Here is a 25,878-nt window from a genome sequence, read left to right on the forward strand (position 1 = left end):
TGGGCTGCTGGGTTCTCTTTTATTCGCCAAGTAAGACAAAGAACAGGTCACAACATCACAGGGAATGAGACTGACAGAAGGACAGATACACAGAGTGTCATGCTGCACTACACACGGGGCAGGTGAGGGGACAGGCAGGGGTGAATTAAGTCTTGTTTTTTTCAACTAACAGAATAAATAAATACAGTACACAGTGTTTTTGCCATGGGCTGGCACGACCTCTAAGCACAAATGGTCACAAAACAGCTGGTTTGGAAAGCAGTCTGTAGAGCCCACCAGCCTTGGAGTTGGGGTGGGGATCCGGGCCCCTGGACCATGCTCTGGGTGAGTGAGGAAGCAGGGAAAGGGAGACTCAGACAGCAGGGAGAGGCCAGGCATGAGGCATTCCTGGAAGGGACAGTCAGAGCTTGAGCCTCTGGCTTTCAGGCCCAAGTTGGCCCAGCAGGCCTGGGAGGGGCTCCAGCATCAGGTATGGTGGGCCTGTACCCTCTGCCCACAGGAAGGGACGTGCGGTGCTGCTTACAAGCATGCTCGGAGGAGATGCACGGTGCCGCTTACCAGTGTGCTTGGAGGAGACACAGGTGTGCTCTCCTCTTGCTCTCCAGCTGCTTTCAGTACCCGAGGCTGGTGCCCTAAACTTGAGAGCCCTCTGAGGGCAGGGACCACATGTACCTTCCCTGCCTTCTCTGGCAGATTTGGGTTAATTGAATGGGACAAGTGTTAACAAACATCTGAGGGAAGCTGGGCTGCTCCTAAGGTGACCCTGCCTCTGGCCATGACAGAACATTGCCCCTTAGGAGTTCAGGGGAGGCTTCCTGGAGGAGGTGGTGATATCTAGGGCTGTTGGATTCCAAGGCCTAGTGACAGTCACTCGTACCCAGGAACTGACAAAAAGCTTCAGCCTAAAAGCAGCTAGGAAGCTTCCCATACCTATCCAGATGATTATTTTTTGTTTTAGAAACAGAACTTCCTGGGGCTAATCCCGGAGGACAGTTGATGGGCCACTGGCCACAGAATCCCTCCCAAACCAAAAACCTCCTCTGTCACTCCTGGAATCTGCCAACCTCCCACAGCACTGCCTAAGTCTCTCCTCTGATGCCCCCGTGGCTGGTGGATTCCCCTTCCAAATTCCAGACCCCAGCATGACACCTGAGGATTTGGAAACCCTCAAATGCCTGTCTTGGTGCTTGCCACATGTAGGTGAGGTCTTCAGCCTGGATTCCGGGCCCCTTAGCCCCACCTCTCATGAGGCCAGCCACCCCCTTCCCGTGGTCTACTGAGTCTCATCTCTGCTGCCTTGTTCAAACACTTCTCCTGGCCTAGACTACCATCCCCCTCACTTTTTTCCTGTCCAAAGCCTTCTCCATCTGCCCCAGCCTAGGCTGACCCCCTCAAGGGTGATGGGCATTGACTTCTCTGCAAACCAATTCTACCAAGACACCAACAGAACCTCTCTCTTCCCACTAGGAGAGGAGACAAGCCTTGGCAATCTTTACCCTGGCTTCCAGATAGATCAACTTCTTTAAGCAGGGGTTGGAGTGTTCAACGGTGAGCCACCAAAAGTTGGGGAGCATGACCAAGAATCTGTCCAAGCCATCCCCTCCCACTGCCCAGAGCCCCTGAGACCATGAAAAGGTATGAAAATGGGGTGACCCTAGAGGCTGGCACTGGAACTCAAGATCAAATCCAGATTGCCTGAACTAGAGGGACACATTATGCTTGTGGGGAAACTGAGGCAGTGTCTACAGAAAGGCTTGTGTGTGCAGCACCCCTTGCTCCACAGCAAGGCAATAGTAACTTCCTACTTCATATATTGTGCTTTTGAGAACCTTCTGTTGTCAATTTAACTAAAAACTTCTGTGTTACAAGGTTGCAAGCAAAAATGCAGAATGTAGAGCTGGCTAGGACCTTACAGGCCATCTAACCCAGACAGGGAAACAGACTCAGAGAGGCTACAGGCTTGCCCAAGGTCACACAGCATTTTTTTTTTTTTTTTTTTGAGATGGAGTCTCACTCTGTCGCCCAGGCTGGAGTGCAGTGGCATGATCCTGGCTCACTGCAACCTCCACCTCCCAGGTTGCAGCAATCCTCCCAACTCAGCCTCCCAAGTAGCTGGGATTACAGGCATGTGCCACCACGCCCGGCTAATTTTTGTATTATTATTAGTTTCACATGTTGGCCAGGCTGGTCTTGAACTCCTGACCTCAGGTGATCGCCTGCCTCAGCCTCCCAAAGTGCTAGGATTACAGGTGTGAGCCACCATGCCCAGCCAGTGACACAGCCTTGAAAGGGAATTTGCTGAGCTGGGTTTCCTGGCTATGAACAGGAACACACTTTTCCATTCCAGTGACTAGCTGGAGGGAAGCCCTTACTTCCATAATTGGCTCTGGGACAGGAAGCCGAGAGCAGCCTGAGCCTACGTGCTGCTGTATGCTTTGCACGCACTGCGCTCAGGCGCAGAGTTCAGCCTTCGTTCCTGGTCAGCCGTACCCCTGCCATGGACAGTACCTGCTGAGTGTGGAGGCTGAGCGTGTGGGAGAGGAGCACCAGCCCTCCTGTCTCTGAGAGCACCTCTTCCCCTGCTGCCGCTCTCCATCCAGGGAAGTCTCACCAGAGAGAGCTCTACAGCCCTGTGGTCAGTCCTAGCTGAACTCTGACACCAGGCCTCTGTCTCTGGAGGACTTACAGGCAGGAACGCTGGCCATTCTACTGTCTTCCCAGCCTAACTACTGCCTCCTCAATCTTGGGAATGAGGACCTCAAAATCGAGAAGAGAGAAGAGAGAGTAATTCATGACGCCTTCTAGATGCTAGCCTGGGCAAGGGTGGGAGTGGGAGCCAGTGCCACCTCCTGCCTGCAGCTCCAGATCCCCAGGGTCTCCAGCTAGGGCCTTGTTGCTTCTATTGGGCATGGAAAGGAACAGCTTTCTAGAGAGGCCGCAGGTGCAGAGAGGCAGGCAGGGCAGAAGGAAGGGAATAGAAGGAGAGCAACGGGAAGTCGCAAAATTACTAAAACCAAAACCAGCCACAACCCCAAACAAAACATAGCTCAAGAACTGACGATACCAACACAGCCAGCACCAAAGGAAGAAACCAGGGGCAGCGGGGGAGACAGGGAGAAAGATCAAGGGTGGAGAATACAGAGGGTGGGCTGAGAGAGGGGTAGGGACCAGGACAGAGACAGGAAGAGGGAGATCAAGGGAAGAAGGAAGGAGAGAGAAGGAGAAAGAGAAGGGATGGCTGGAGTGAGCCGCAGAAGCTGCAGGGAGGCATGGCAGGGAAGAAGAGATGGGAGCAGGGCAGGTGGCCTGGTGCAGGCAGGAGCCTGAAAATATAGCTTTATATATTTATATTTATATCTCACATTCCACACATAGACTTACTAGGGGGCAGAAGGAGAGGGAGAAAAGGGAGGAGGCGCTATTGAGATGATCTAGCCAGGGAGAGCCTCTCACATCCCCGAGGGAAGCTTGGGGCACCCCAGCCTCTCACCTCCTCCCTATTCTGCCTCCATGGGGTCCAGGCAGGGCCATGCAGAGGGTGTGTAGGTGTGGGCTTCACCTCAGGCTGGGGTATGGGGAAGCAGAGCAGGGAATAGGACCCCAGGCCCTAGGATCCCTGGGCTCATGGAGTTAACTCCTCGAGAGCCACCTAGGGATAACCACAGGGCTAGGAGGGGACACCTAAGACCCCTGGCTGGGTTGGAGGCCAGACAGTCAGTTGGGCAGCGTATCGAGTCCCAGGGAGGCCGCGTGCTGCTTGGCCCGGAGCCGCAGGTTCTCGATGCTTGTGGTTTTACTGTTCAGGGTAGCTGATGCAGGAGCCAGGCCTGCTGGGGGTGCAGGCAGCAGAGGGGACCCCCACACACCCTGGTGGGCAGCAGCGGCTGCTGACAGGGACTGGTAGTAGGACTGGCAGTGCAGTGAGCCCAGCGGGGCCATGTTGACGCCCAGGTAGGGCACAGCAGCAGCCGCCGCGGCAGCAGCAGGGGCCGGACCCCCTACTTCGAAGGATGAGTAGTGCACCAGGTTGTTGGTGGCCGCCATGTGCTGGCGGAATTGCTCCTGCAGACGGAAGAGGCTCAGCGGGGACGAGGAATAGGAGTGGGAGGGGCCCAGGAGGCCACCCCCTGGGGCCGCAGGAGTGATGGTCAGGCTGCCTGGGGAATCTGCAAGCAGAGAACCCAAGAACAAAGCCCTCAGGACAAGGGCATTGGTCTGCCAGGAGAGGTGCACTCAGCCTTCTCACCCCCTTGGCACAACAGACAAGACAGGCTTCGGCTGAAACCACATCCATCCCATCTCAGCCAGAGCATCCCCTGAAGCAAGGCTCAGAATCCTAGGAGAAAGGGACCCAGGCTTCCTGGGAAAGCTCCAGGGACCCTGCCAAGGCCCCCATGTCTGTCTCTGTTTCTTTTCAAGGCTGTAACTTCCCCCTCCCCCACCCTGCCCAGAGCCCCCATTCCTTCACTCCAACCTTCAGCTCACAGCCCTGTCCCCTCCCTGCTGGGCTTAGGGTTTGTATCTGAGATATGCCTCATGCCAGAGCTCTGTTCCTTCAGAAATGTGCTCGGAGTCTCTGCTGCATGTGGGAATCTCTGGTACTAATACAGTATTCACCCAGTATGCACTGGGACATCCCACTGGTTGTTAAAATATTGGAATACTTCCAAATGGTTAATAAATAATTTTTGCCCCAAGCTCCCGCAGTATCCCTCCCCTGCTACCCAGCCTGTCCCTCAGAACCCCCTGGACCTTCCCACGGCTCTGCAACTAAAGGGTGAAAACCTGGCCCAGGCCTGCTGTCGTCAGTCCTTTCTGATGTGCCATGCCCCTGAGGGGCAGTTGATTACTCGCCTCTGACTCGCTTCACAAGCTCAGGGCCCCCAGACCCCAGCCCTCCCATGGTACCCCTCAGACCTCACCTGCCTTGGGGCTGCCCCTCTTGCAGCCCAGCCCCTTGCTCTCAGCCCCAGGGCTCTTCTCAGCTTTGGGGTCCTCAGCCCCTGCCCGGGGGTCCTCCTCACGGTCCGGCTGATCCTCGGGGGCTGACTCACTGGCTGACTGCTCAGACAGACTCAGGTGAAGCTCAGCAGGGGGGTCGCTGCCAGGCAGACATGGGGGCCGGTCAGTGTCCAGCTGGGTATCTGGAGTGGGGGCCTCGGCCTTGCCTTCCCCATGGGAGCCCTCAGCCTCCTTCTGCTTCTGGAGCTGTTCCTTCTGCAGGCTACGCTGCTTCTTCCGGAACTTGGCCCGGCGGTTCTTGAACCACACCTGGGGACAGGAAAGGAGCAGTCTGAGGTGGGCAAGAAAGAAGTGGGGTTGGTGTGGGGCAGGGTGCTCGGGAGAGGATGTACGTGATAACATCCCCCCACCCCTCTAGGGAACACACACTCTGTCCCTTCCCAAACTCCCCTCCTATCACTGAAGGCTTTGATGGAGAGATCAGTTGCACCTTGGCACAGGGATGACATGCTGGCTCCTGGACAAGGGGCCAGACTGATGATCTGGTGTTTGTCTGCAAGGCCTAGTTAGGAGAGTTGGGCCCTACCTGCACCCGGGCCTCAGGCAGGTTGGTGCACATGGCCAGCCTCTCACGCATCACCACATCTGGGTAGTGAGTCTTCTGGAATGTCTTTTCCAGGGCCTCGAGCTGCTGAGCCGTGAACGCCGTGCGGCTGCGACGTTGTTTGCGGTGCTGGGAACCATAACGGGCCTCCAAGATGATGTCTTGAAATGTACAGCCGTTGGAGGGCAAGGAGAGGGGGCCCATTTAATTATGGGAAATAGCTTTGAATCTTATCCTGCTCTGACCCACTGTGGACACCCAGGCTGCTTCCAGAGCTGGCCCTGGTCCCTTGCCCTTAGAAATCAGCCATCCCCTCTCCATGTGGCTGTGGGCTTTCAAGGTCTCTCCACCCCATTATGCACTACCAGGACCACAGAGGTCTAACTCTACTCCACAAATGGCTGTCAGGCATATGATTGAGGGGGGTCTTCGTTATTTGGCACTGGGAGTGGGTAGGTGGGTATTACCCTAAGATGGATACTATGAGTATATTTTGAGACTCCATGATGCTAATAATCTGTAAGTCCATATCACAAGAGTTCTAAGACCCTATAGCCCTTAGATTCTGAATACTAACACTTCTTTAGCATCAGAGTACTGGTCCCTGCCCATGAGAAGCCAGGCTGGGCTGGTACCCATCTCAAGGTCTAATCAAGGGAGGACTGACTAGGCAGACAGAATTCACCAGCACTTGATTCTCTGTCCTCTGCATGTAAACCCCCTCATCCCAGCTGGCCTAGAGTCTCTGATGGCAGGGCCTGAGGCTCCTGCTCTTCTGTTTCCTGAACAGAGAGCCTGGCTAGGGGTAAGAGTGGAGTGGGGAGGGTGGGGGCGGCAGGGCTTACGTCTCAGGTAAGGCTTATTGCACTCAGTCTTGACCCCTGTGGCTGCCTCCCCAAGGACACAAGGACAAAGAGACCTGGTTCCAACCACTGTGGGTTTGTAGGGGAGACAGGACTATGGACCATTGATTCCACAGTCCTGTCCACATGTCTGGTAACATGATAACCACCCAGGATAGGTGTCTGCCTAGGGCCGGGGTCTAGCCTCCATCCTGGGGTATAGCCTTCAGTCCTTTCGCCTGACTAGCCCCTGAAGGATAGACAGTAACCTCTCTCTTCACTGTCTCCCATCATGTCATAAGTGGATCCTGCCCTGTCTGTGCTGAAGGGAACTTGAGTCATCTCGGCCTCTGCAAAGAGGTGCCAGAGTCCTTCCCCCGCCCTCCAGGGAATGGGAAGTCATCCACAGCACCCTAAATAGGAAGAGGCGGCCCGGCACAGTGGCTCACGCCTGTAATCCCAGCACTTTGGGCGGGTGGATCACCTGAGGTCAGGAGTTCGAGACCAGCCTGGCCAACATGATGAAACACTGTCACTACTAAAAATACAAAAAATTAGCTGGGCATGGTGGTGGGCCCCTGTAATCCCAGCTACTCAGGAGGCTGAGGCAGGAGAACCGCTTGAACCCAGGAGGTGGAGGTTGCAGTAAGCCAAGATGGCACCATTGCACTCCAGCCTGGGCAACAAGAGCAAAACTCCATCCCCCCTCCGCAAAAAGAAAAGACTAGGAAGAGGCAACTGGGTATCCAGGAAGCCCCAGACTTTGAGATACTTCTTCTTCAGTTTAAAAAGGGAGTCCTGAACCCCTCACAGACTGACCTTAATCCTAGGCCTGACTCAGCCCTGAGCTCATGCTGATGATCCTGGGGCAGGGGAAGGAGTGGGGACCGCTCTGTCAGCCGCACTCTGGCTGGGGAAGGAGCAACAGCTCAGCATCCTACTGCTGGCTCCAGGGACTGCAGGGGTGGGGGGGGTGGGGGGCGTGTAGGTGTCACAGGGAAGCCAGGCTCTCTAAACCGTGGGCAGAGCCTCTGCTGGAAGGCAAAGCCTCCATACAAAAGCTCACTTGGAGTTCTTGTCCTTCCTTCTTAAGAATTAGAGAGTTGGGGGTAGGCTGAACACCCCAGTTCCTGTGCCCCCACCAGTGGACATGAGCCCCTGTCCCTGACTCCTCTCTGTGCTCTGGTCCTTGGGTCCTGGAATACTGTCAGGAGCTGATGTCACCACCAGGTTTTGCACAGGACTGTATCCAACATCCCCACACTAGAAACTAATGCCTCCACACTAGAAACTAATGCCTCCACACTAGAAACTAATGCCTCCACACTGGTCCAGAGAACCTTTATCCACTGAGTTCTGCGCAGAGGCCTGGCAGGGTCTAAAGGAGTGAGACTGGCCATGCCCTCCCTGCCAGGCCAGTGCTGCTACCCAGGTGGAGATCCCATCCCATTTCTGTGCCTTTGCTCATGTTGGCCTTTTTGAGGCCTGGTTCCTGCCCTGTGGCTTTCAGAAAGCTCTCCCTGACTACCCCAGCTGATCCTGCTGCTCTGAGCTGCCCCAGCATTTGACCTTGGAAACCCTCCTATTGTGCCCTCTCATGGGTCATGGGCACCTGTTCTCCCTAGGAGTTCCCTGAAGTTTTCTGAGGCCTGCCTGGCACAGGGCTGGGCCCATGTGGATTTACCAGCTGCTCAAGGCTAGACCTGGGACAGGATGGGGTGGGTGGCACTACCTCCCAGGAAATCAAACTCCTCATCCATGTCACTGAATCCTTTTCTCATCCACCGAGAGGCTGGCAGGGCAGGGCAACAGTCAGTAGAACCACGTGTTGGGGGACCAGCCTGCCAGTCCCTCATAGGCATATATGGGTACTTACCTTGGGCTTTGGGTAGTAATGATCTCTGAGCACCTACCAGGCTCTGCTGAATACTTTGCATATGTTATCACAAATCACCTCCCAACCACCCTAGGGGATGGGCATGGCCATTGTCTCCTTTTTATAAAAGGAGAAACTGAGGCTCAGAGAAGAGAGCTGAGTGGGAAAGCCTCGTGCTGATTTCAAGTCTAGGACTCCAAAGCTCATATTTTTAGCCCTGTTATGTTCCAACCCCACTTGGCCCAGATTTAGCCTCTCTGAGCCTCCGTTTCCTTGTCCATAAAATGGAAACCATAGCCACTCCACATGGGGATTGGATGATTTGATGCATACAGAAAGAGAGAGACTCCCACAGCGCCTAACTCACAGTTGGTGTCAGAACATAGAAGCTATTATTTACAATTCCCTGTGCCTGAACTCTCCTTGCCTGGGCATTCCAGGCTCTTCCAGCTACTTCCCAGCCATAATACTCTGGACTAGTCCTTTACCCTCCTACCTCATTTCTTCATCTGTGAGATAGGGCTAATGAATGCCTCCCTCACAGGCTCGTTACGAGAATTTGAAAGCATAGGGCAGCTCCAGCGCCCTGGACACTGCTGGCAAACAAAAGGCGCTCTGGATATACATGCATAGTTTTGAATTGACATCTCTCTGTGTTGCTAAGTGACCTGAGTCTTTTTGAGCCTCCTAGAACAAGCTTGGCCAGTGCTCCCTCTCCTCTTTGCCTTCCAGAACCTTCTCCCCCAACCCCCAAAGTCCTGTCCCCACGGTCCCATCTCCAGGGCCCTTACCAGCCAGGCGCTCAGCCAATGTAAGCGCATGCACTGAAGGCCGGTAGTCGGGGGCGTGCTGGGCCTGCTGGGCTGCCTGCTGGTGCAGGTTGTACATGGCGCTGAGTGAGTTCATGGCGTGCAGTGAGTAGCCGTTCACCCCGTAGTGCTGCATGGCGGCATCCGCCTACAGACAGAAAAGGGAGAGGGGCCATGAGGCAAGCCTGTCAGACTCTGCCCTCAGGGAGACCCACCCCCAGTCCAGACCCTGGATGCCCACCTTCTGATGGGTCAGAAGCTCCCTCCATCGGAAGGGAGCCTGTCTTGCCCGTGGCTTACCGTGTGGGGGTTCCTGCATTCACTACTTCATTCACCCACTCATTCATTGATTCACTCAGCAGGGCCAGTGTGGGTTTAGGGCTCTGGGCTCTGGAGTCAGACTGCCCAGGGCAGGCTGCAACCTCAAGTCCACCACTCAAGAGCTTTGTGGCTTTAATTTCTCTGACCCATAGTTTCTCTATCTGCAACATGGGGTTCATGATAGTACCTATCTCATAGGGTTGCTGCAAGGATTAAGAGAAGCCTTTACAAAGGACTGGATCATAGTATGTGCCCAAAAGTTAGTCACTGTGATTTACAGATTCATTTGCTGCTTTATACAATCATCTCTTCATTCAATTACTCAGGCACTTACTCATTTTTACCTTCATTGATTCACTCACACACTTATTACTTATTCAACCAATACCCATTGAGGCCCACTTGGAGCCAAGACCAGAGCTAGATTCCCCACTGAGGCATTTGCTTTGAAATGAGACAAACCCAGGGCTGGGCACGGTGGCTCACGCCTGTAATCCCAGCACTTTGGGAGGCTGAGGCGGGCGGATCACCTGAGGTCAGGAGTTCGAGACCAGCCTGGCCAACACGGTGAAACCTCGTCTCTACTAAAAATACCAAAATTAGCTGGGCATGGTGGCGCATGCCTGTAATTCCAGCTACTCGGGAGGCTGAGGCAGGAGAATTGCTTGAACCTGGGAGGCGGAGATTGCGCCACTGCACTCCATCCTGAGCGACAGAGCGAGACCCCGTCTCCAAAAAAAAAGAAAGAAATGAGATAAACCCTAAGGTCCTGCACAAGCATAAGAATACTGTTGTTATGACTGTCATACATTTACCGCCATTACCTCCCTTTATTCTCACCGTATCTCCAAGAAGCAAGCAGGCCAAGAATGACGAGCCCCACTTGCAGTTGAGTCTACTGAGGCTCAGAAAAAGAACAGTGACAAGTTGAGGCCACACAGCCAGTCCAGGGCCTGCCCCACTCCACATTCCTGCAGCCTTATTCTTTCATGGCAAATTGTTCCAAGGAAATATTCCATTCATCAGAGAAGACGTCCATCCTACTGAGATGGCTCCAGCCTCAGTGAGAGGCTGCCAAGGTCCCATCTGGACACTCACCCACTCTGCAGCAGTGTGAAATGTCATTTTTGGAATTGACTCTGCATCTGGAGTCTCCCCAAAACACAAAGGCGTTTCCTATTTCCCAAGTGTGGGAGGTGAAAAGGGAAGGCTGGGGCAGTGGCAGGTCCATTTGATAAAAGGAAGACATATGCAGGTATCTCAGCTCCTCACTGAAACAGACACAGGCTACACATAATCAAACATCCACAGCTTACACACAAACACACACAGTTGCAGCAGAGACATCTACACACAAACATTACACTCACACACATCCATTTGTATATTACACATATTCATCCAACACATATTTATTAAGCACCCACTTACTAAACAGCAAAGTCCCTAACTTCATGGAATTTACATTCCTGGATAGGGGGATGTATAACAATGAATAAAAATATATGTACTAATGTCGGACGGGAATACGGGCTCTGAAGAAAAATAAGGCAGAGGAGGAGAATGACAAGAGGGAAAGGAGAGATTGTTTTAGAACATGCGGTCAAGAAAGGGCTCTCCGACATTTGAGCAGAAACTTGAAGTCAGCCATGTGGAGCTCTCAGGAAAGGCTTTCCAGGCAGAAGGAACAGCAAGGACAAAGGCCCTGAGGCACGGACAAGCTTGTGTGTGTAGAACAGCAAGAAAACCAGGGTGGCTGGAGCACAGATGGAGGGAGCAGGTGAAGGAGGTAAGGTTAGAGGGAGAGGGGCCGCTAGCCAGAGGGCTCCACGGCCCATTGTAATCCCACTAATCCCACGGCCCAATGGAAATCCCATCTGGATTTTATCCTGAGTGTGATGGGAAGCCCCTGGAGGGTCTTGAGGGGAGTAACATAATATGATCTGGGTTTTTTTGTTTTGTTTTGTTTTGTTTTGTTTTTTGTTTTTTGTTTGAGACGGAGTCTCGCTCTGTCACCCAGGCTGGAGTGCAGTGGCGAAAATCTCGGCTCACTGCAAGCTCCGCCTCCCGGGTTCACACCATTCTCCTGCCTCAGCCTCTCAGAGTAGCTGGGACTACAGGCGCCCACCACCACGCCCGGCTAATTTTTTTTGTATTTTTAGTAGAGACGGGGTTTCACCGTGGTCTCGATCTCCTGACCTCGTGATCCGCCCGCCTCGGCCTCCCAAAGTGCTGGGATTACAAGCGTGAGCCACCGCGCCCGGCTTGTTTTGTTTTTTTTATTTCTGAGACAGGGTCTCGCTGTGTCTCCCAGGCTGAAGTGCAGTGGTGCAATCTTGACTCACCGCAGCCTCAATCTCTGGAGCTCAGGCAATCCTCCCACCTCAGCCTCCTGGGTGTGCTGGGACTACCGTCATGCTGGGATAATTTATTTTTATTTTTTTTTAAGAGACAGGGTCTCACTATGTTGCCCAAGCTGGTCTCAAATTCCTGGGCTCAAGCAATCCTCCTGCCTTGGCCTCCCAAAGTGCTGGAATTACAGGCGTGAACCACCACACCTGGCCTATGATTTGTTTTTAAAAGCTCATTTTGGCTGCTATACAGAGAACAAACTGCAGAGATGCGAGAAGAAAAGTGGAGAGACCAGGCCAGTAGGACACCGCAGAAGTCCAGGCTAGTGACCTGCTGCCTTCACTAGAGTGGGAGGAGGTGCCGAAAATGGTCAGATTCTGGTAGTTTGAAGGTAGAATCAGCATGATTGCTGATAGCTTAGTTATAAGATGTGAGGAAAAGAGGGCAAAAAAAAAAAAAAAAAAAGATAACTCAGGTTTCCATCCTGAACAGCTGAGTGAAGATGGGTCTTTTCCTGAATGAAGAGCATTGAGTTAGAGAAGCAGATCTGGGGAGGGACAGAATGGAAACCAAGGTTTTGGGGGACATGGCAAGAATGACTGACATGTGAATTCAACTTCCAAGTAAGCCGATGTTGAACTGGCTGTTGGATATAGGAGTCTGGAGCTGAGGGCTAGATTTACAGATTTCGGAGTCAGCATTCACACATTAACTTCCTCCAACAACATTCACTTGCAGAAGCCCACTCCACACACCGTAACCACAACCTCAAGGCAGAAAGCTAAAAGAGTGATAGACACGGTGAGATGAAGAATTTACACCTCAGTATAACAGAATATACCATAAACAAAGCTAAAAGGCAAACAACAAATTTGGAAAAATATCTGTTATATACTGTATATGACATAGAGGAATTCATAAAAAATAAATAGCACAAATCAAACAAAAGGGAATATCCATGATATACAAAGAACTCTTACTTAGGAATAAAAAAATAAAGCTGGGTGTGGTGGCACACACCTGTAGTCCCAGCTACTCAGGAGGCTAAAGTGAGGGGATCACTTGAGCCCAGAAGTTTGAATTCAGCCTGGGCAACATAGCAAGACCCCATCTCTAAATAAATAAAAAGATGGTCACCCTAGTAAAAGATAGGCTAAGTAAATGAAGAAACAACTCATTAAAGAAGAAATACAAATAGCCAACCGACATGACAAAAAGCTCAGCCTTATTTATAACCAAAGAAAGAAAAAGCCTAGGCGTGGTGGCTCACGCCTGTAATCCCAGCACTTTGCGATCACTTAAGGTCAGTGTTCGAGACCAGCCTGGCCAACATGGTGAAACCTGCCTCTACTAATAAATACCAAAAATTAGTCAGGTGTGGTGACCCACGCCTGTAATCTCAGCTACTCGGGAGGCTGGGGCAAGAGAATCACTTGAACCCGGAAGGTGGAGGTTGCAGTGACCTGAGATCATGTCACTGCACTCCAGCCTTGGCAACAGAGAAAGAAAGAAAAAAAGAGAAAAAGAAAGAAAGAGAAAGAAAGAAAGAAAGAAAGAAAGAAAGAAAGAAAGAAAGAAAGAAAGAGAAAGAGAGAGAGAGAGAGGGAGGGAAGGAGGGAGGGAAAAGAAAAGAAAGGTCATTGTGTACCAATCAGATTAGCAAATACAAAGAAAAATTATTACACAGGGTTATCTAGGGGAGTGGGAGATGATCCTTCTCCTACCTTGATGGCAGAAGAGCTATTTACTCCTTACATCAAAAAGCCTTTAGAGAGTACATCGTCTTTGACCCAACGATTCCATTTCTAGAAATGTACCCTTCAAGTATGCAGAGATATGTGTATGCGAATATTTATCACAGCACTGCCTGTGATGGCAAACAATTGAAAACCTAACTGTCCATCGAGAGAGGATTAGTTTAGCAAATGAGGGGACAGGTATTCCCACAGTGGACTACAGCACCGCAATTTAAAACAATGATGTGTATCTGTATGTGCTGATGTTCACAGTACACTGTCGAGTGGGGGAAATGGGTAACAAAGCAGTATGCATGATACGATCCCATTTTTATAATGTATGTATAAATATGCATAGAAAAAAGTCTAGAACGTTATACCCTGAAATGTTAACAGAGGTTATCTCTGGGAGATAGCAAATGGGATTACAGGTGATTTTCACATTTATATTATTTCTTCCTTTCTTTTTTGGGGGAGGGGGGTAGGGGCTGGGGGGAGGTATCCACGTCTTTCGCTGGATATGAGGATGAAACCAGGCTCTGGAGTGTCACAAGCTCCAGGTAGGGAAGGGGGAACAGAGTTTAGAAGCAATTTCATCCATCCCAACTCCTGCTTTTGGAATGCCCCTCCCCCACCAAACTCAGGGGATTTGTTGCTTTAGAACTCACTGCTGTTAATGTGGTAAGTGACATTTTAACTGACTTAATTATCACTGATCTCACAGTTTTTGATGCACAACGCAGCTTTATTAACTGAAGCCAGAGAGATCCCTCTCTGGGCCCCACAATTGCCCCATCCTCACGGCCCTCCAAAGGTCTCTGAGATCTTCCCAGTATGGCCTGATGCCCTCCCCCTCCCCAGCACCAAGCACTACCAGACTACCTGCCACTCCTTCTCATCTCCACGCCTTTACTCTTGCTGGGCCCTCTACCTGAAACACCATTCCTCTTCTTTCCCTTCACCTAACAAATTCTTCCCTCTCCATAAGGCCTAGCTCAACTGAGCCCTCTTCAGAAATGGGGCCTTCCCCCACTCGCCTCTGACAAGGCATCTCTCCCGGCTCCAGGCAGTGATAAGTGTGCTCAGATCATAGAAATGAGGATGACCACAATGAAGACAACAACAGCAATACTAGCTATCATGTACTGAACACACTCTGTGCCAGACACCACACTCAGCACCTTCCATGTATTTTCTTAATTCTAGTGCCTGCAGCAGAGTGCTGTGATGACACTTCTATCTCCCCAGCTAGACTAGACTGAGCTCCTTGAGGGCAGAAACTATATCACGCATTTCTGGACACCCATCCCACCCCCAGCCCAGATCACAGGGTCTAGCGCAGAAGCAAGGTTAGGAAATAAGGATCAGATGATGAGTTAATAATCACAACTATTTATTAAATGCCTCTGATACATCAGACATCTCCATCAATTCTCCCAACACCGTAGGAGGTAGAAAATGTTATCCCCATCTTACAGATTCAGAAATGGAAGGCGAGAAAGATTAGATAATTTGCTGAAGGCCATGGAGGTAGAAAATGGTGAAACAGGTGTCAACAGGTGAAGTTCTTCCCACTAGCTAGTATTTCCCAGCCCCAGTCACACAGGATCTTTCCCCAGCATATTCCATTCCCTGATTTCTATCATCTCTGATTTGGTCCAAGGCAATAGGAGGACAGCAAGAAAAAGCACATTCTGCTGGGCGCGGGGCTCACGCCTGTAATCCCAGCACTTTGGGAGGCCAAAGTGGGCAGATCACCTGAGATCAAGAGTTTGAGACCAGCCTGGCCAACATGGTGAAACCTCAACTCTGTTAAAAATACAAAAATTAGCCATGCGTGGTGGCAGGCACCTGTAATCCCAGCTACTCGGGAGGCTGAGGCAGGAGAATCGCTTGAACCGGGGAGGCGGAGATTGCAGTGAGCAGAGATTGCGCCACTGCAGCCTGGGTGACAGAGTGAGACTCGGTCTCAACAAAAAAAAAGAAAAGAAAAAAGAAAGAAAAGAAAAAACACATTCCCTCTGGCATGCATGCTCGTGTGCACACTGTGTGCATGTGTGTGTGCTGTGAGATGAAGCTGTGTGGAAGCCTAAATCTTCCCTGCTAAGCTCCTCTCCCTCCAGCTTCATACTCCTCTTCCTCACTACAGCTGGACATCAAGGCCCCTACTCTCCTCTGAGGCCATAGAGGGACCCTTGTCAGTGGATGCTACTTACCATCTGAGCTGCACACATGTGGTACCACACAGCCATAGGTCTGAAGCTCACCTCAGTGTCCATGTGCGGCCATGTGTGTACACAACCCAACCGGGATCGGCCACATGATTGTATGTGCGTCTGTCTCTGTTTATGTGTATATCTGGCTATTTTATGTGTCTTGGTGGGTGTGCATGCCTGTCAGCCCATGTGTGCAAATGATGTGTCTGTAAGTGTGTGACCAGGGGACGGTACACTAAATGGTACCCTGGAAAGTCATGTGGCCCTGTCCTCTGCTGCTAGGTCAGTGTATTGTGGCTCTTCCACCCCTGAACAAGGTGTGAGAGAGAACAAGAGAAAAATACAGAGAAATTAAAAAAAAAAAAGCAAGGAGAGAGATCAACACAGAAAATAAATAATTTGTCTTAGCCATTTTAGTTTTTGCAACATTTAGCACAGAGCCTGGTACACAGTTGGTGCTTAGTAAATAGTAAATGTTGAATGAATGGGAAGGAATTTTAGACCAAGGGATTGTGAGGGAGGCAGGACCACCACAGCCCACGATGGTCCACGGGAGGAAATGGAGACCCAGAGTCCTAGCCCACTACCTCCTCTGTGCCAGGCCGTAGGCCTCATGAGGGTGACCCCTGCCCAGTGGGCCCTTTCCCAGCAATAGGGGCAGCCAGGACCTGCACTACTGAGGTCCTGAGCCAGGCCCAGCTGCAGGAACCCCTTCCACATCCAGTTCTGAGTCCTGGTGGCCCCTATAGGGAGGCCCCCAGGGGCTGGAACCCTACAAGGCCTGCAGGAGCCTCTGAACAGAGGCCCTGCACTCCTGGCCCCAGGCCGGGCCCTGCATGGGCTCAGTCCACTGCACACTCCAAACAGAATCTATTATATATTTAAAAGGTGCCGCCCCGCAATTCCTGGCGAGCCAGGAGAGCCATCCATCACGGCGCGGCCGCGTTTCACAAGCTGTCGAATTGTGCTTACATTGGTTAAAAGAATCTTTATATTTCATTAAGCAAGCAGATCGGCGGATCTCCCGCCACAGGCGCCATATAGATGGCTTTAATTTTCCAAATCTGCAAATGCATCCGTTATGTCCCCGCATCGCTGCTGGCTGCGGCCTAATGCCCAACCAATCGAAGAATCAAGCAGAATTTTATTAGGGGGCATTTTTTATAAATTAACAGCAGCAGTGCCATGAAAATGCATGCAAGATGTCTTTGATTAAAAGGAAAGTGGACCTTTCCTTGGGTCACACCCTGCCCAGCCACCCCACAGGCCTACCCCACCACTCTTTGCCTCTCCCTTTCCTTCTCTGGACTTTTAATTCTCCCTCTGTTTCTTCTCATTCCCATTCACAATGGAAACAAGGCAGAAAAACTTTACTTAAAGGAAAGGAAAGAGAAGTACAAGCAGAGGAAACAAACATTCTCTGAGAGAATGGCACGGTGAGGCACGGTGAGACACATCATCTCATTAACAACCACAACAACAGCTACCTCTCTTTGAATATCTACCACGTGCCAAGTCTTGTTTCACTCATTCTAGGTATATCACCTGATAAATTTCAACACAACACTTCCAGATAGGTATAATTATCCCCATTATATGGATGAGAAAACTAAGACTCAGGGAGATAAAGTCTCCTGCCCAAGGTCCCACAGCTAGTAAGTGGTGGAGGCAGGATGGGAATCCAGGCCTCTGAGTCTCTGAAGAGCTACCTGGTATTTATTTTCACAGTGTGACCGAGAGATAGGCCCTGGTGAGGACTAGCCTTGGGTGTCAACGGCAGAGGGAGAGATTGAGAGTAGCCTGTTGCCATGGACTCTCTTCCCTGAGAAAGGCTGCTGCCCCTTTATCTCTGGAGGTTCTCCAGTGACACTCTGAGGGGAGAGGCCACTGCAACTGTCCCTCCTGCTTTGCAGTTTGGAGTCCAAAAGTGCTTTTACTCATGCAGGTAGAAGATCATGAATACATGAACCCGGGAGCAGCAAGCCAGGGCTCCTGCCCCAACTCCAGGCTGCTTTGTGACCTTGGCTAGGGTCCTACCATCTCTGACCTCTTCTGATATGACACTAACCGGGAGGGAAAGAGACCTTGTCATGAGAACTGTGTAACCTAGGGCTGGCCAGCCATGTGTGAGGGAGGCCGAAAAGGAGGGATTCGTTCATGTGTATGCATGTGTGTGTGCATGAGTGCGTGGGTGTTGTGGGGCTGGCTGAAGATGACCTAGAAGCCTTCCAACTCTGAGCTTTTGGGTCCAAGATTTTAAAAGCAGCTCTGTCCCTGGCACATGCCAGATACTCAACTTCAGTACCTCATTAACTTCTTACCCCAAGTCTATGAGAGAGGTGCTCTCCACATTACAAATAAGGAGTTGAGGCTCAAGGAAGATGAGTCCCCTCGGCTGGCCTGCTTGGGAATGGTGAAGGCTGAGCCCCCATCCCAGCAAGTACCCCTGTTCCCACATCTGTTCTTAGTTCTGAGTTGCCAGGAATCTGCAGTGGGAGGATAGGATGTGAGGGCTGTGGAGATCCTAGTCCTACCCTGACCAAGGACCCTGCAGGCACATGGTCTGAGAGCAAGCTTGACACGAGGACATCCCCAGCTACTACCTCTCAGATGCTGCTTATTTTACAGGGGCTCCTCCAAGAGCCCCAGATCCATTCTCGGGTTATGCTGAACCCTCCATGCTCCCTGAATCTCCTGTCAGTATCAGGCACTCAAAGGTGCAGAAAGCCCAGGGATCAGCCTATTCCTCCCCCGCCAGGGGCCAGATTCTTCCCAGCCAGGGCTCTCCACCAGAGGGTGGGGTGGGCCAGGCCTCATTTGAAACAAATGAACCCATCTCTCAGACCAGTTCTCTCTGATACCTTCAAAGCCATATTTCTTCAAAGCCATATCCAAATCTGTCATCTCTCCTTCCTTCCCTCCTGTACACTCCACCCACCACTGAGCCATGGCTCTCCAAAGCTACTATGTGGCTGCCTCCTACTCCGGGAATGTTGTCCCTCCACCAGCATGACCTGGAGAGCTCCTGACTCACATTAAGCTTGGACATGCCTTTCTCCAGGAAGCGTCTCCTGCCATCCCCATCTTACAGATTCAGAAATGGAAGGTGAGAAAGATTGGATAATTTGCTAAAATCATCCAATTTTAGCAGTGGTTCGATCCAGAAGTCACCGGCTGTGTCCAGTGACTTCTTTAAATTCCTATCCTTACCAAATTGTAGTTGCCCATTTGCCTACCTTTTGCCAGAGTTTTATAATAAATACCTATTATTACCAGCTATCCTCATAGAGACCTGACTGGCAGCATCTCATTTAATCTTCACAACCTCATAATCCCCATTTGACTGATAAGGCAGCTGAGACCCAGAGAAGTAAAGTCACTTGTCCAAAGCTACACAGCTAAGCAGCTTAGCCGGGATGAAATCGAGGGAGTCTAACTCCAAATTGTGAAATCAGTGCCCACCAGAGAGCTCTTAACCTTGATCCAGGGCAGGGTCTGCTTCCCCAGCTAGTACTCAGGACCCAGTACCCAGAGCAAAGGACATCAGACATTCATTCCACAAATAAAGATGGAGCCACTGCCTGTTGAGCGATGGACTTTGGGAGTAGTGTCATGAATCCCAGCTCGAAGGGCTCAGATTCTAGGGGAATTGCAGATGGTCACATGCCCTGGGGAAGAGGAAACCAGCTCTGGGAGATGAGAGTGGGCCAATGTCCAAAGTTTCCTCTTCACCCTGCCTGCTCTGCCCTGCCCCAGCAGGGAAAATCCAGTGTCCTCACCAGAAGCCAAGCCACCTTCTGGCCACAGCTGTGGCCCTGACCTTGTCACAGACTAAGCTCTGACCTCATCCTACATGAGCCCTGGTCACTGTCCCCACCTTGGCCATGTTCCCTCCCCCAGCCAGTGGCATAGGTATCATATCTATATCATAGGCCACCATTAACCCCACATTGCCTGATCCATATGGGAAGGGGATGAGCTGTGGGGGGGTCAAAGAATCTGCTCATCCTCCTTTCATCTCCACTGAGGGTCCCCAAAGTGAACCTGGAGTTGGAGCCATGCGTGGCAGGCAGGTGGGCTTGGAAGTACGTGGTTTTGCAAGGGTCAGATTGGAAGAGGTGCTGGACTTCATAACGGGCACACAGAGCTCATAAATTTCTCAAAGGAGATTCTCACCTCCCCTCTTGGCTCAGGGATGGGGGCCCAGTGGATAGCAGAAGAACCCACTGGGAGAGTTCCAGGATCCCGGTGGGTCTCAGGGCCGACCACCGGCCAGCGGTCCTTTGAAGGAGTCCAGGCTCTTAGTTCCTTATACAAACTGTTATCCATTAACATCCAATTATCCCTTGGTCCGAGCCATTAATTATAAATCAGCCACTAATTGGGGTAATTAGCCCCCCGCAGGCTAATGGGCTGAGACTGAGGGCGGCCCCTCCGCCTACAGTCCTCCAGTTTTCCGAGGTCCTTAATGTTGGGGGTGCAGAGAAATCAGGCGGCTGGAGTTAATTTTTTTTTTTTTTTTAAGGCAGCAAAATGCAGCCGGAAAGGGAAAGAAGATGGGAGCGGCCACTTTTTTGTTGCTTTTTCTCGAATCTGGCCCAGCATCAGCTTTTGAGAGCAGGCAGGTGGAGGGGTAGGTCAAGGGACCTGACTGCAAGTCTTGAGAGTAGAGTTGTCTGGGTAATTGCTTGATTCTCTGCTTCCTTTCTGGCAGAGATACGGCTAGCACACTGGAGATCGAGGAGACTTGGGCGGAGCCGAGATGGAGCAGGGCATAGATTAAGACCCCAGGATGTTCCTGGCCTCTCCAGGGTACAGAAGCGGTGGCCCTGCCTGCTCAGTTAGCCTTGGCCCAAAGTCCGTCAGGGATGACCTGGTCCACTTTTGGCCATCCAGATCCAGGCCGGGGCTGGGAAACAGGGACTACAGAGTCCCCTGTGGAGCCGAGCTGCTCCATGCCCAAGTTAGGGCCTCCAAACGGCTGGAGGAACTCGGAGGAGGGTCTGTCCTGCGGGCGCAGAAAGCGCGGTTCCTGCTCTGCACATTGACAGATGTACAACTCATCGGGGCACAAACAAACCCTGGAGATAGAGCTGTGGAGGCTGGAAGGGGCCGGGAAACCCAGTGGGCTCCAGCGGCCTCGGGGCTCATTGAAGCAGTGCCCACAGTGGCTGTAGACCAGAGGGAAGGAGTGACCCCACCTGGGAAATGTGCTCCCTCCTGCCACTGTCATATCCAGGGAACTCCCCTTTGCCAGCAAAAACCTGGCTAAAGTCTGAAGAACAGTTGGGGCCAGAGCCACCAGAGCTAGGATCTGTGGTCTGTCCAAGCTGGGATGTCCATCCATCAGGCAACACTGGGGCAGAGTCAAATAAGCTTGGAAGAACGGACAGGTGACTAAATAGAGAGGCCACTGAACGGCGAGAAGGCTGGACAATGGAGAGCCCAGCTCAGTGCCCTTCTTACGGAAGGGGAAACTGAGACTCGCTCAAGGTCAGACAGGAGAGGCACTCAGTGCAGGATGAATGTGGAGACCAGAACACACACCCCGCCGCCCCGCCGGAAGCTCACCAACCCACCCCAGCGCCCCTCCCTACTCGTTCGGTAATGGGCTTTGGCGGGCAGCAGTGGCGTCGCCTGGGGCCTTGATTAGATATTTATTGCTGTCATTTACATGGGCACTGCAGGGCGGCCGAGCGGGACTGTGGGGAAGGGGTGGGGTGGGGGGTGAAATGGGAAGGCAGGGGTGGGGGAGGTGAAGACTGGCTCCTTGAGGACCTGGGACTGGCCGGAGGAGGAGGAGTAACTTCGAGGCCGGGAGAGAGTGGCAGGAATAGGGAGCGCAGAGGACAAGCAAAAATGTAGACGCACCCTCCCTAGGGCTGCCCGGGGCTTCTGCGCAAGGTGGGGCTGTGACGCTTGGGACTGTTGCCCTACGGGGTGTCTGCATGTGTTGAGCATGAGTGTCTGCGTGAGTTTAACCTGTGAGAATGGAACTATGTCTATCAGAGGGGTTTTATGTGGTTAGTGGATCTGCCCATGCCTCTTGTGTGACTTCTCAAAGTGTGTCTGAGTGTGATATACATAGCCCAGGTGACTCTAACCCAGGAGTCCCACTCTGTGTGCCTGTCAGCCTCTGTATGTGTGTCTGTGTGTGACCGTCAATCTAGACAGCTGGCAAATATGTGTGCGCACACAGAATTCGTTCAGACATGGGGGACTGCGCCTCTGGGTCTGCTTCTCCCTTTCCCTCAAAAACCACCGGCAATGCCCCCATGCTCCAATCGTCAAACCAGACTGGTTGCTCCTCAGAAGAACCCTGGCTTCCGAGAGTCTGGCACTAAGGGCTATGGTAGACTCCTCATTCTAGGCTGTACACTCCCAGAGCACTGACACCCAGGAGAGGGTGGAAACTTTATTTCCTGCTCAAAATCCGCAGTGTGTGCCTGGGTGTGTGCCCGCAGGGTGTCAGGTGCAAGTTGTGTTTGAGAACAGAGAAACAGCTCAAATTTCCTGACAACTTGGGGTTGTGCATGTGAAAGTGGCTAGGACAGGGGTGCAGGGATCCTCCAGACACTCACCCGATGCCCATGAAGCTGACCCGTAAGCCCGCTATCTGGCAGAGCCCACCCCGAGGCCCGAGTGCTTGTCCTTCACCTTCGCCGTGGCCTTCGCCTGGGGCGGGTTTCCACTCCTCCACACCTCTGCCTTTCTGTTCTGCATTCCATTCGGGGTCTGGGCCACCAGATTCCAGCCTCCTTGCAGGAGTAGGCGCCCCCAAAGACTGCAGGGGTGGGGTAAGGTGTTTACCCGCCTCCTGAGTAGCAATGCCCTGCTTCTTTTCCCAAGAGTATGTCTACCCCAGCCATACAGGAGAGAGATTTGAGCCAATTATCCAGATAATTTGCTCTCACTAGGCCGCAAATTCGATTTTTTTCGAACACCTAGACACACATAAACACAGCCGGTTTGCAGAAAGGGGTGGTAGGAACTAAATTCATTGGTCCTTAGGCCAGAGTGCCTTTCCATTTGAGAGGAGAACCAGCGATGTGGGTAACTGAAACACAAATCCCTGAAAAATTGAAAACAACCCCCACTACGCCCACCTAATAGACCATAGAACTTTCTAGAAAGGGGTTGGACAGCGCTGACCCGCCTGCAGCGCACAGAATCCCCAGCACTAGAGAGGAGAAAGGACTCTGGTCGCCCTGCCATCGCCACAGCCAGCTAGGAACTTGCACAATTTCCTCGGCTGTGGAGCACACAACCCCTTGCGGTATAGACAGCCCCTCTCCTCCAAGGCCCATCGAGTCAATAAAGCCCTCCTCTTTCCCCAACGCCCTCAAACCGGAGGCGCCCTTAGTAAACCAACACCGGCCCACCCTGCCCCGGCCTCCGAGGACTTTTCTCAAACGAAAAAGACCTTCTGGGGCCCTGGTCGGAACCAGCGCTGAGGCTGCGCTCCAGGCCCGGTGGGTTCTCGGCTTTGGTGAATTGCATGCTTGCAAAGAGGGTGAAAAGGCCTCGGATCTCGTCCTCCCGGTTCTCCCATTCCGGGACTCCTTCCTGCCGCAAATCACAAGCCTGAGGAGCCCACTGCCTCCCAAACCGAGCGTGGCTGGAATCCAGGAAAAGTCGGGGCCCCAGATTTGGTGCGAATTTGGGGAAGAGGAGGTTTCCCTCAAGCTCCTTAAGTGCACCACCAGTGCCACCGAAGCCCCTGCGCAAGTTCCGGGAATTTGTGACCGCCAGAAAGTTCAGCCGGTGGTGCCCGGGACCCTGCACAGTCCATCAGGGCCCCTGGCCTGTCGCCGCCAACGATTGAGTTACGGCCATCCTGTGTAGGAAGCCCAGGGAGGAAGGACCCTGGCAGTCCCCGCAACCCTTTGACCGCTCCCCTAGAAGCGCCCCGAGAGCCGCTCCGGGGACTGGCTGCAGCCTGCCGTTCCTCGCCAGAGCTCGCCTGACCCACGCCGGCTGAGGCCGCGGGAGGCAAAACGAATTCCAGAGAACTAGGGCCACTGCGCCCTAAACACCCACCTGGAGGGCCCTAGCCCAAGGCCGCGTCTTCAAGGGCAGAGGCTGGCTGAGCGCCGAACCACCCTCAACTGGAAAATTCGTGCAGAATCGCAATCCAGAGAGAAAAGGCGCACTTGGTGGCAGCTGAGTTTGAACGGGATCTGCGCGGGCGAGACCAAAGCCAGACCCGGGCAATGCCCGGAGCACTGCGGGGTTCGCGTGGACCAGGAAGCTGGGAGGGTGTGGGCGGCCTCTGCGCTCCGCAGGCTGGGAACTAGGCTGCCGGCCGCGCCCCCTCCCCAGCCCCCGCCCAGGGCTCCACGACTCCCCAGGCCGCATCTGCTCCGCATTAAGCCAGCCACCTCCCTCCCCGCGCCGCCCCCTTCCAAACTGAGAAGGATTTGTCTCCGCTTAATATCCAAACCTTTTTTGTATTTATTTTTTTTTCAGGGGCGAAGTAATATCTTCCAAATGAGGCAAAACCGTGACGGATCCGAAGCGTTCTCCGCGGGTGCCTGCGTCTCCGCGGGCTAAGGCCTTCGTCTTCGCCTCGGCGCGTTTCTACCCACGGCTTGCCCTCCGCTCTCTCTGCCTCGGAATTTCGAGTTCTGCGCTCTTTCTGTCTCCCTAAGTTGCTCACTTTCTGCCACCGTTTTCAGCCCCGGGTATCTCTTCCTCTGTCTCACCCTGGGTCTCTCTGTCTGTCCCCGACTCCGTCTTTCTGGCATCCCTCCGCTTTCTCTGTCCCTGCGCTGTCTGTCTGTCTCCTAGTCCCTGGCTCCCTGCAAACTTTCTGATCCACCCAGTGGGTCCGGGACTGCAGGACCGCAAGAGGGGAGGCTGTCCCCGGGTTCTCACGGCCCGCGTCCTCCCTGCAGCGACTGTCCCGCACCACTCCCGGCTCGGCCCGCCAGCCCCGCCCGCTCGTACCTGGTCACCCCGGCCCGCGCCGCCGCCGCCGCTGCCATCTACGCGCGACGGGGCCTGGGCTGGAGTTTTAAACTGCGTTTCCCGGGCGCCCAGCGCGGGCCCGGGCGCTTCCTAATGGCCCTGGTGGCTGCCAATCACGCGTCGCTCCCGCCCCGCCCCGCCCCGCCCCGCCCCGCCCGTGCCGCAGCCCAGCTCCCGACCAAGGTGGCCCGACAGTCGTTGGGTCTGTGCGCCGGGCTCGCGTCCGTCACCTCTCCCGAATCTCTGCTCCTCGAGCTCTGGCTCCCGGTCCAGGGATCTCTGCCTCTCTCGGGTCCGCGGAAGCCGCAGGCCGATCCCTGGGGTGTTGAAAGGTCTTGAGAAACCTCCCCCTCGCCGGTCCCACCCCGACGCTTGGCACCTGGGGTCCGTAGAGGTGACCTGGGGGCGCCCCGACGGACTCCCGTCCCCACTGTCCCTTCAAGGTTGGTCTCGAGCTGCGCGCACACACACGCGCGCACACATACCTCTTCCCATCAGTTCTACACCTGCAACACTGCCACCCCCGCGCCACCACGCAGCACCACAGCCAGTACTCTGAACTCGCCGCCCACACACTCCGCGGGTGCGCTGGTTGGCGCTCCTAGCAGCCGCTCACCTGTCTGGCACCTAGATGTTGGCCTCTGGGCCGGGAGGCCGCGGGCTGGAACTCGCGGCTTCACACACAGCACAGGCACCTGTCGCCGGGACTGGGGGGACAAACACACTCGGCGACCGGTCCACTTTGGGAAAATCTTGGGCCTGAGGTGGTTCTGCTCTTACCAGCGCTCTGCTCCCTCCAGGCGGGAACCCGCTCATAGGAAGAGGACGTTCTGGGGCCGGCTCTCAACCACGCAGAGGCTCGGCTTCCCAAAAGGTGTGTGTCTGAGCTGTGTGCCAGGGGGCAGGTGTACGCCCACACTGCCAGTGGATGCAGGGTGGCAAGTTGCTGTATAGAGGCTCTGGGAGGCTCTGTGGATGTGGCTGTGTGGAGGTGGCTGGAGAGGCCTTGGCCAAGTGTGTGGGGGGGGTGGGGGGGGTGGGGTGGGCGGGGAGGGGACACTGTGCAACCAGCCTTTGGCCTCAGTGGCTGCAACTGGGACTCACATGTTGAGTGTGCCCTTGTGACTGGTGCTCCCGTGACCACGAATCCGTGTGCAGCTGTGGGGTTTCATATGGTGGTGACTTCTTTG

The 25,878-nt window shown here is 53.3% G+C and overlaps 1 protein-coding gene across 1 annotated transcript; it reads right to left on the reverse strand.

Moving 5' to 3' along the window:
* On the reverse strand, positions 1–24,709 carry DMBX1 (diencephalon/mesencephalon homeobox 1). Its single transcript, XM_055255279.1, has 5 exons — positions 24,668–24,709; positions 9,076–9,241; positions 5,549–5,727; positions 4,923–5,271; positions 1–4,166 (listed from the first exon to the last, which is right to left on the reverse strand). Exons 2-5 carry the CDS (start codon positions 9,227–9,229, stop codon positions 3,715–3,717), a joined length of 1,134 nt encoding a protein of 377 aa, XP_055111254.1. The 5' UTR covers positions 9,230–9,241; positions 24,668–24,709; the 3' UTR covers positions 1–3,714.
* Between the last annotated feature and the right edge of the window lie 1,169 nt (positions 24,710–25,878).

The sequence above is a fragment of the Symphalangus syndactylus genome, chromosome 12 (genome assembly GCF_028878055.3).
Source record: "Symphalangus syndactylus isolate Jambi chromosome 12, NHGRI_mSymSyn1-v2.1_pri, whole genome shotgun sequence".
Lineage (NCBI taxonomy): Eukaryota > Metazoa > Chordata > Mammalia > Primates > Hylobatidae > Symphalangus > Symphalangus syndactylus.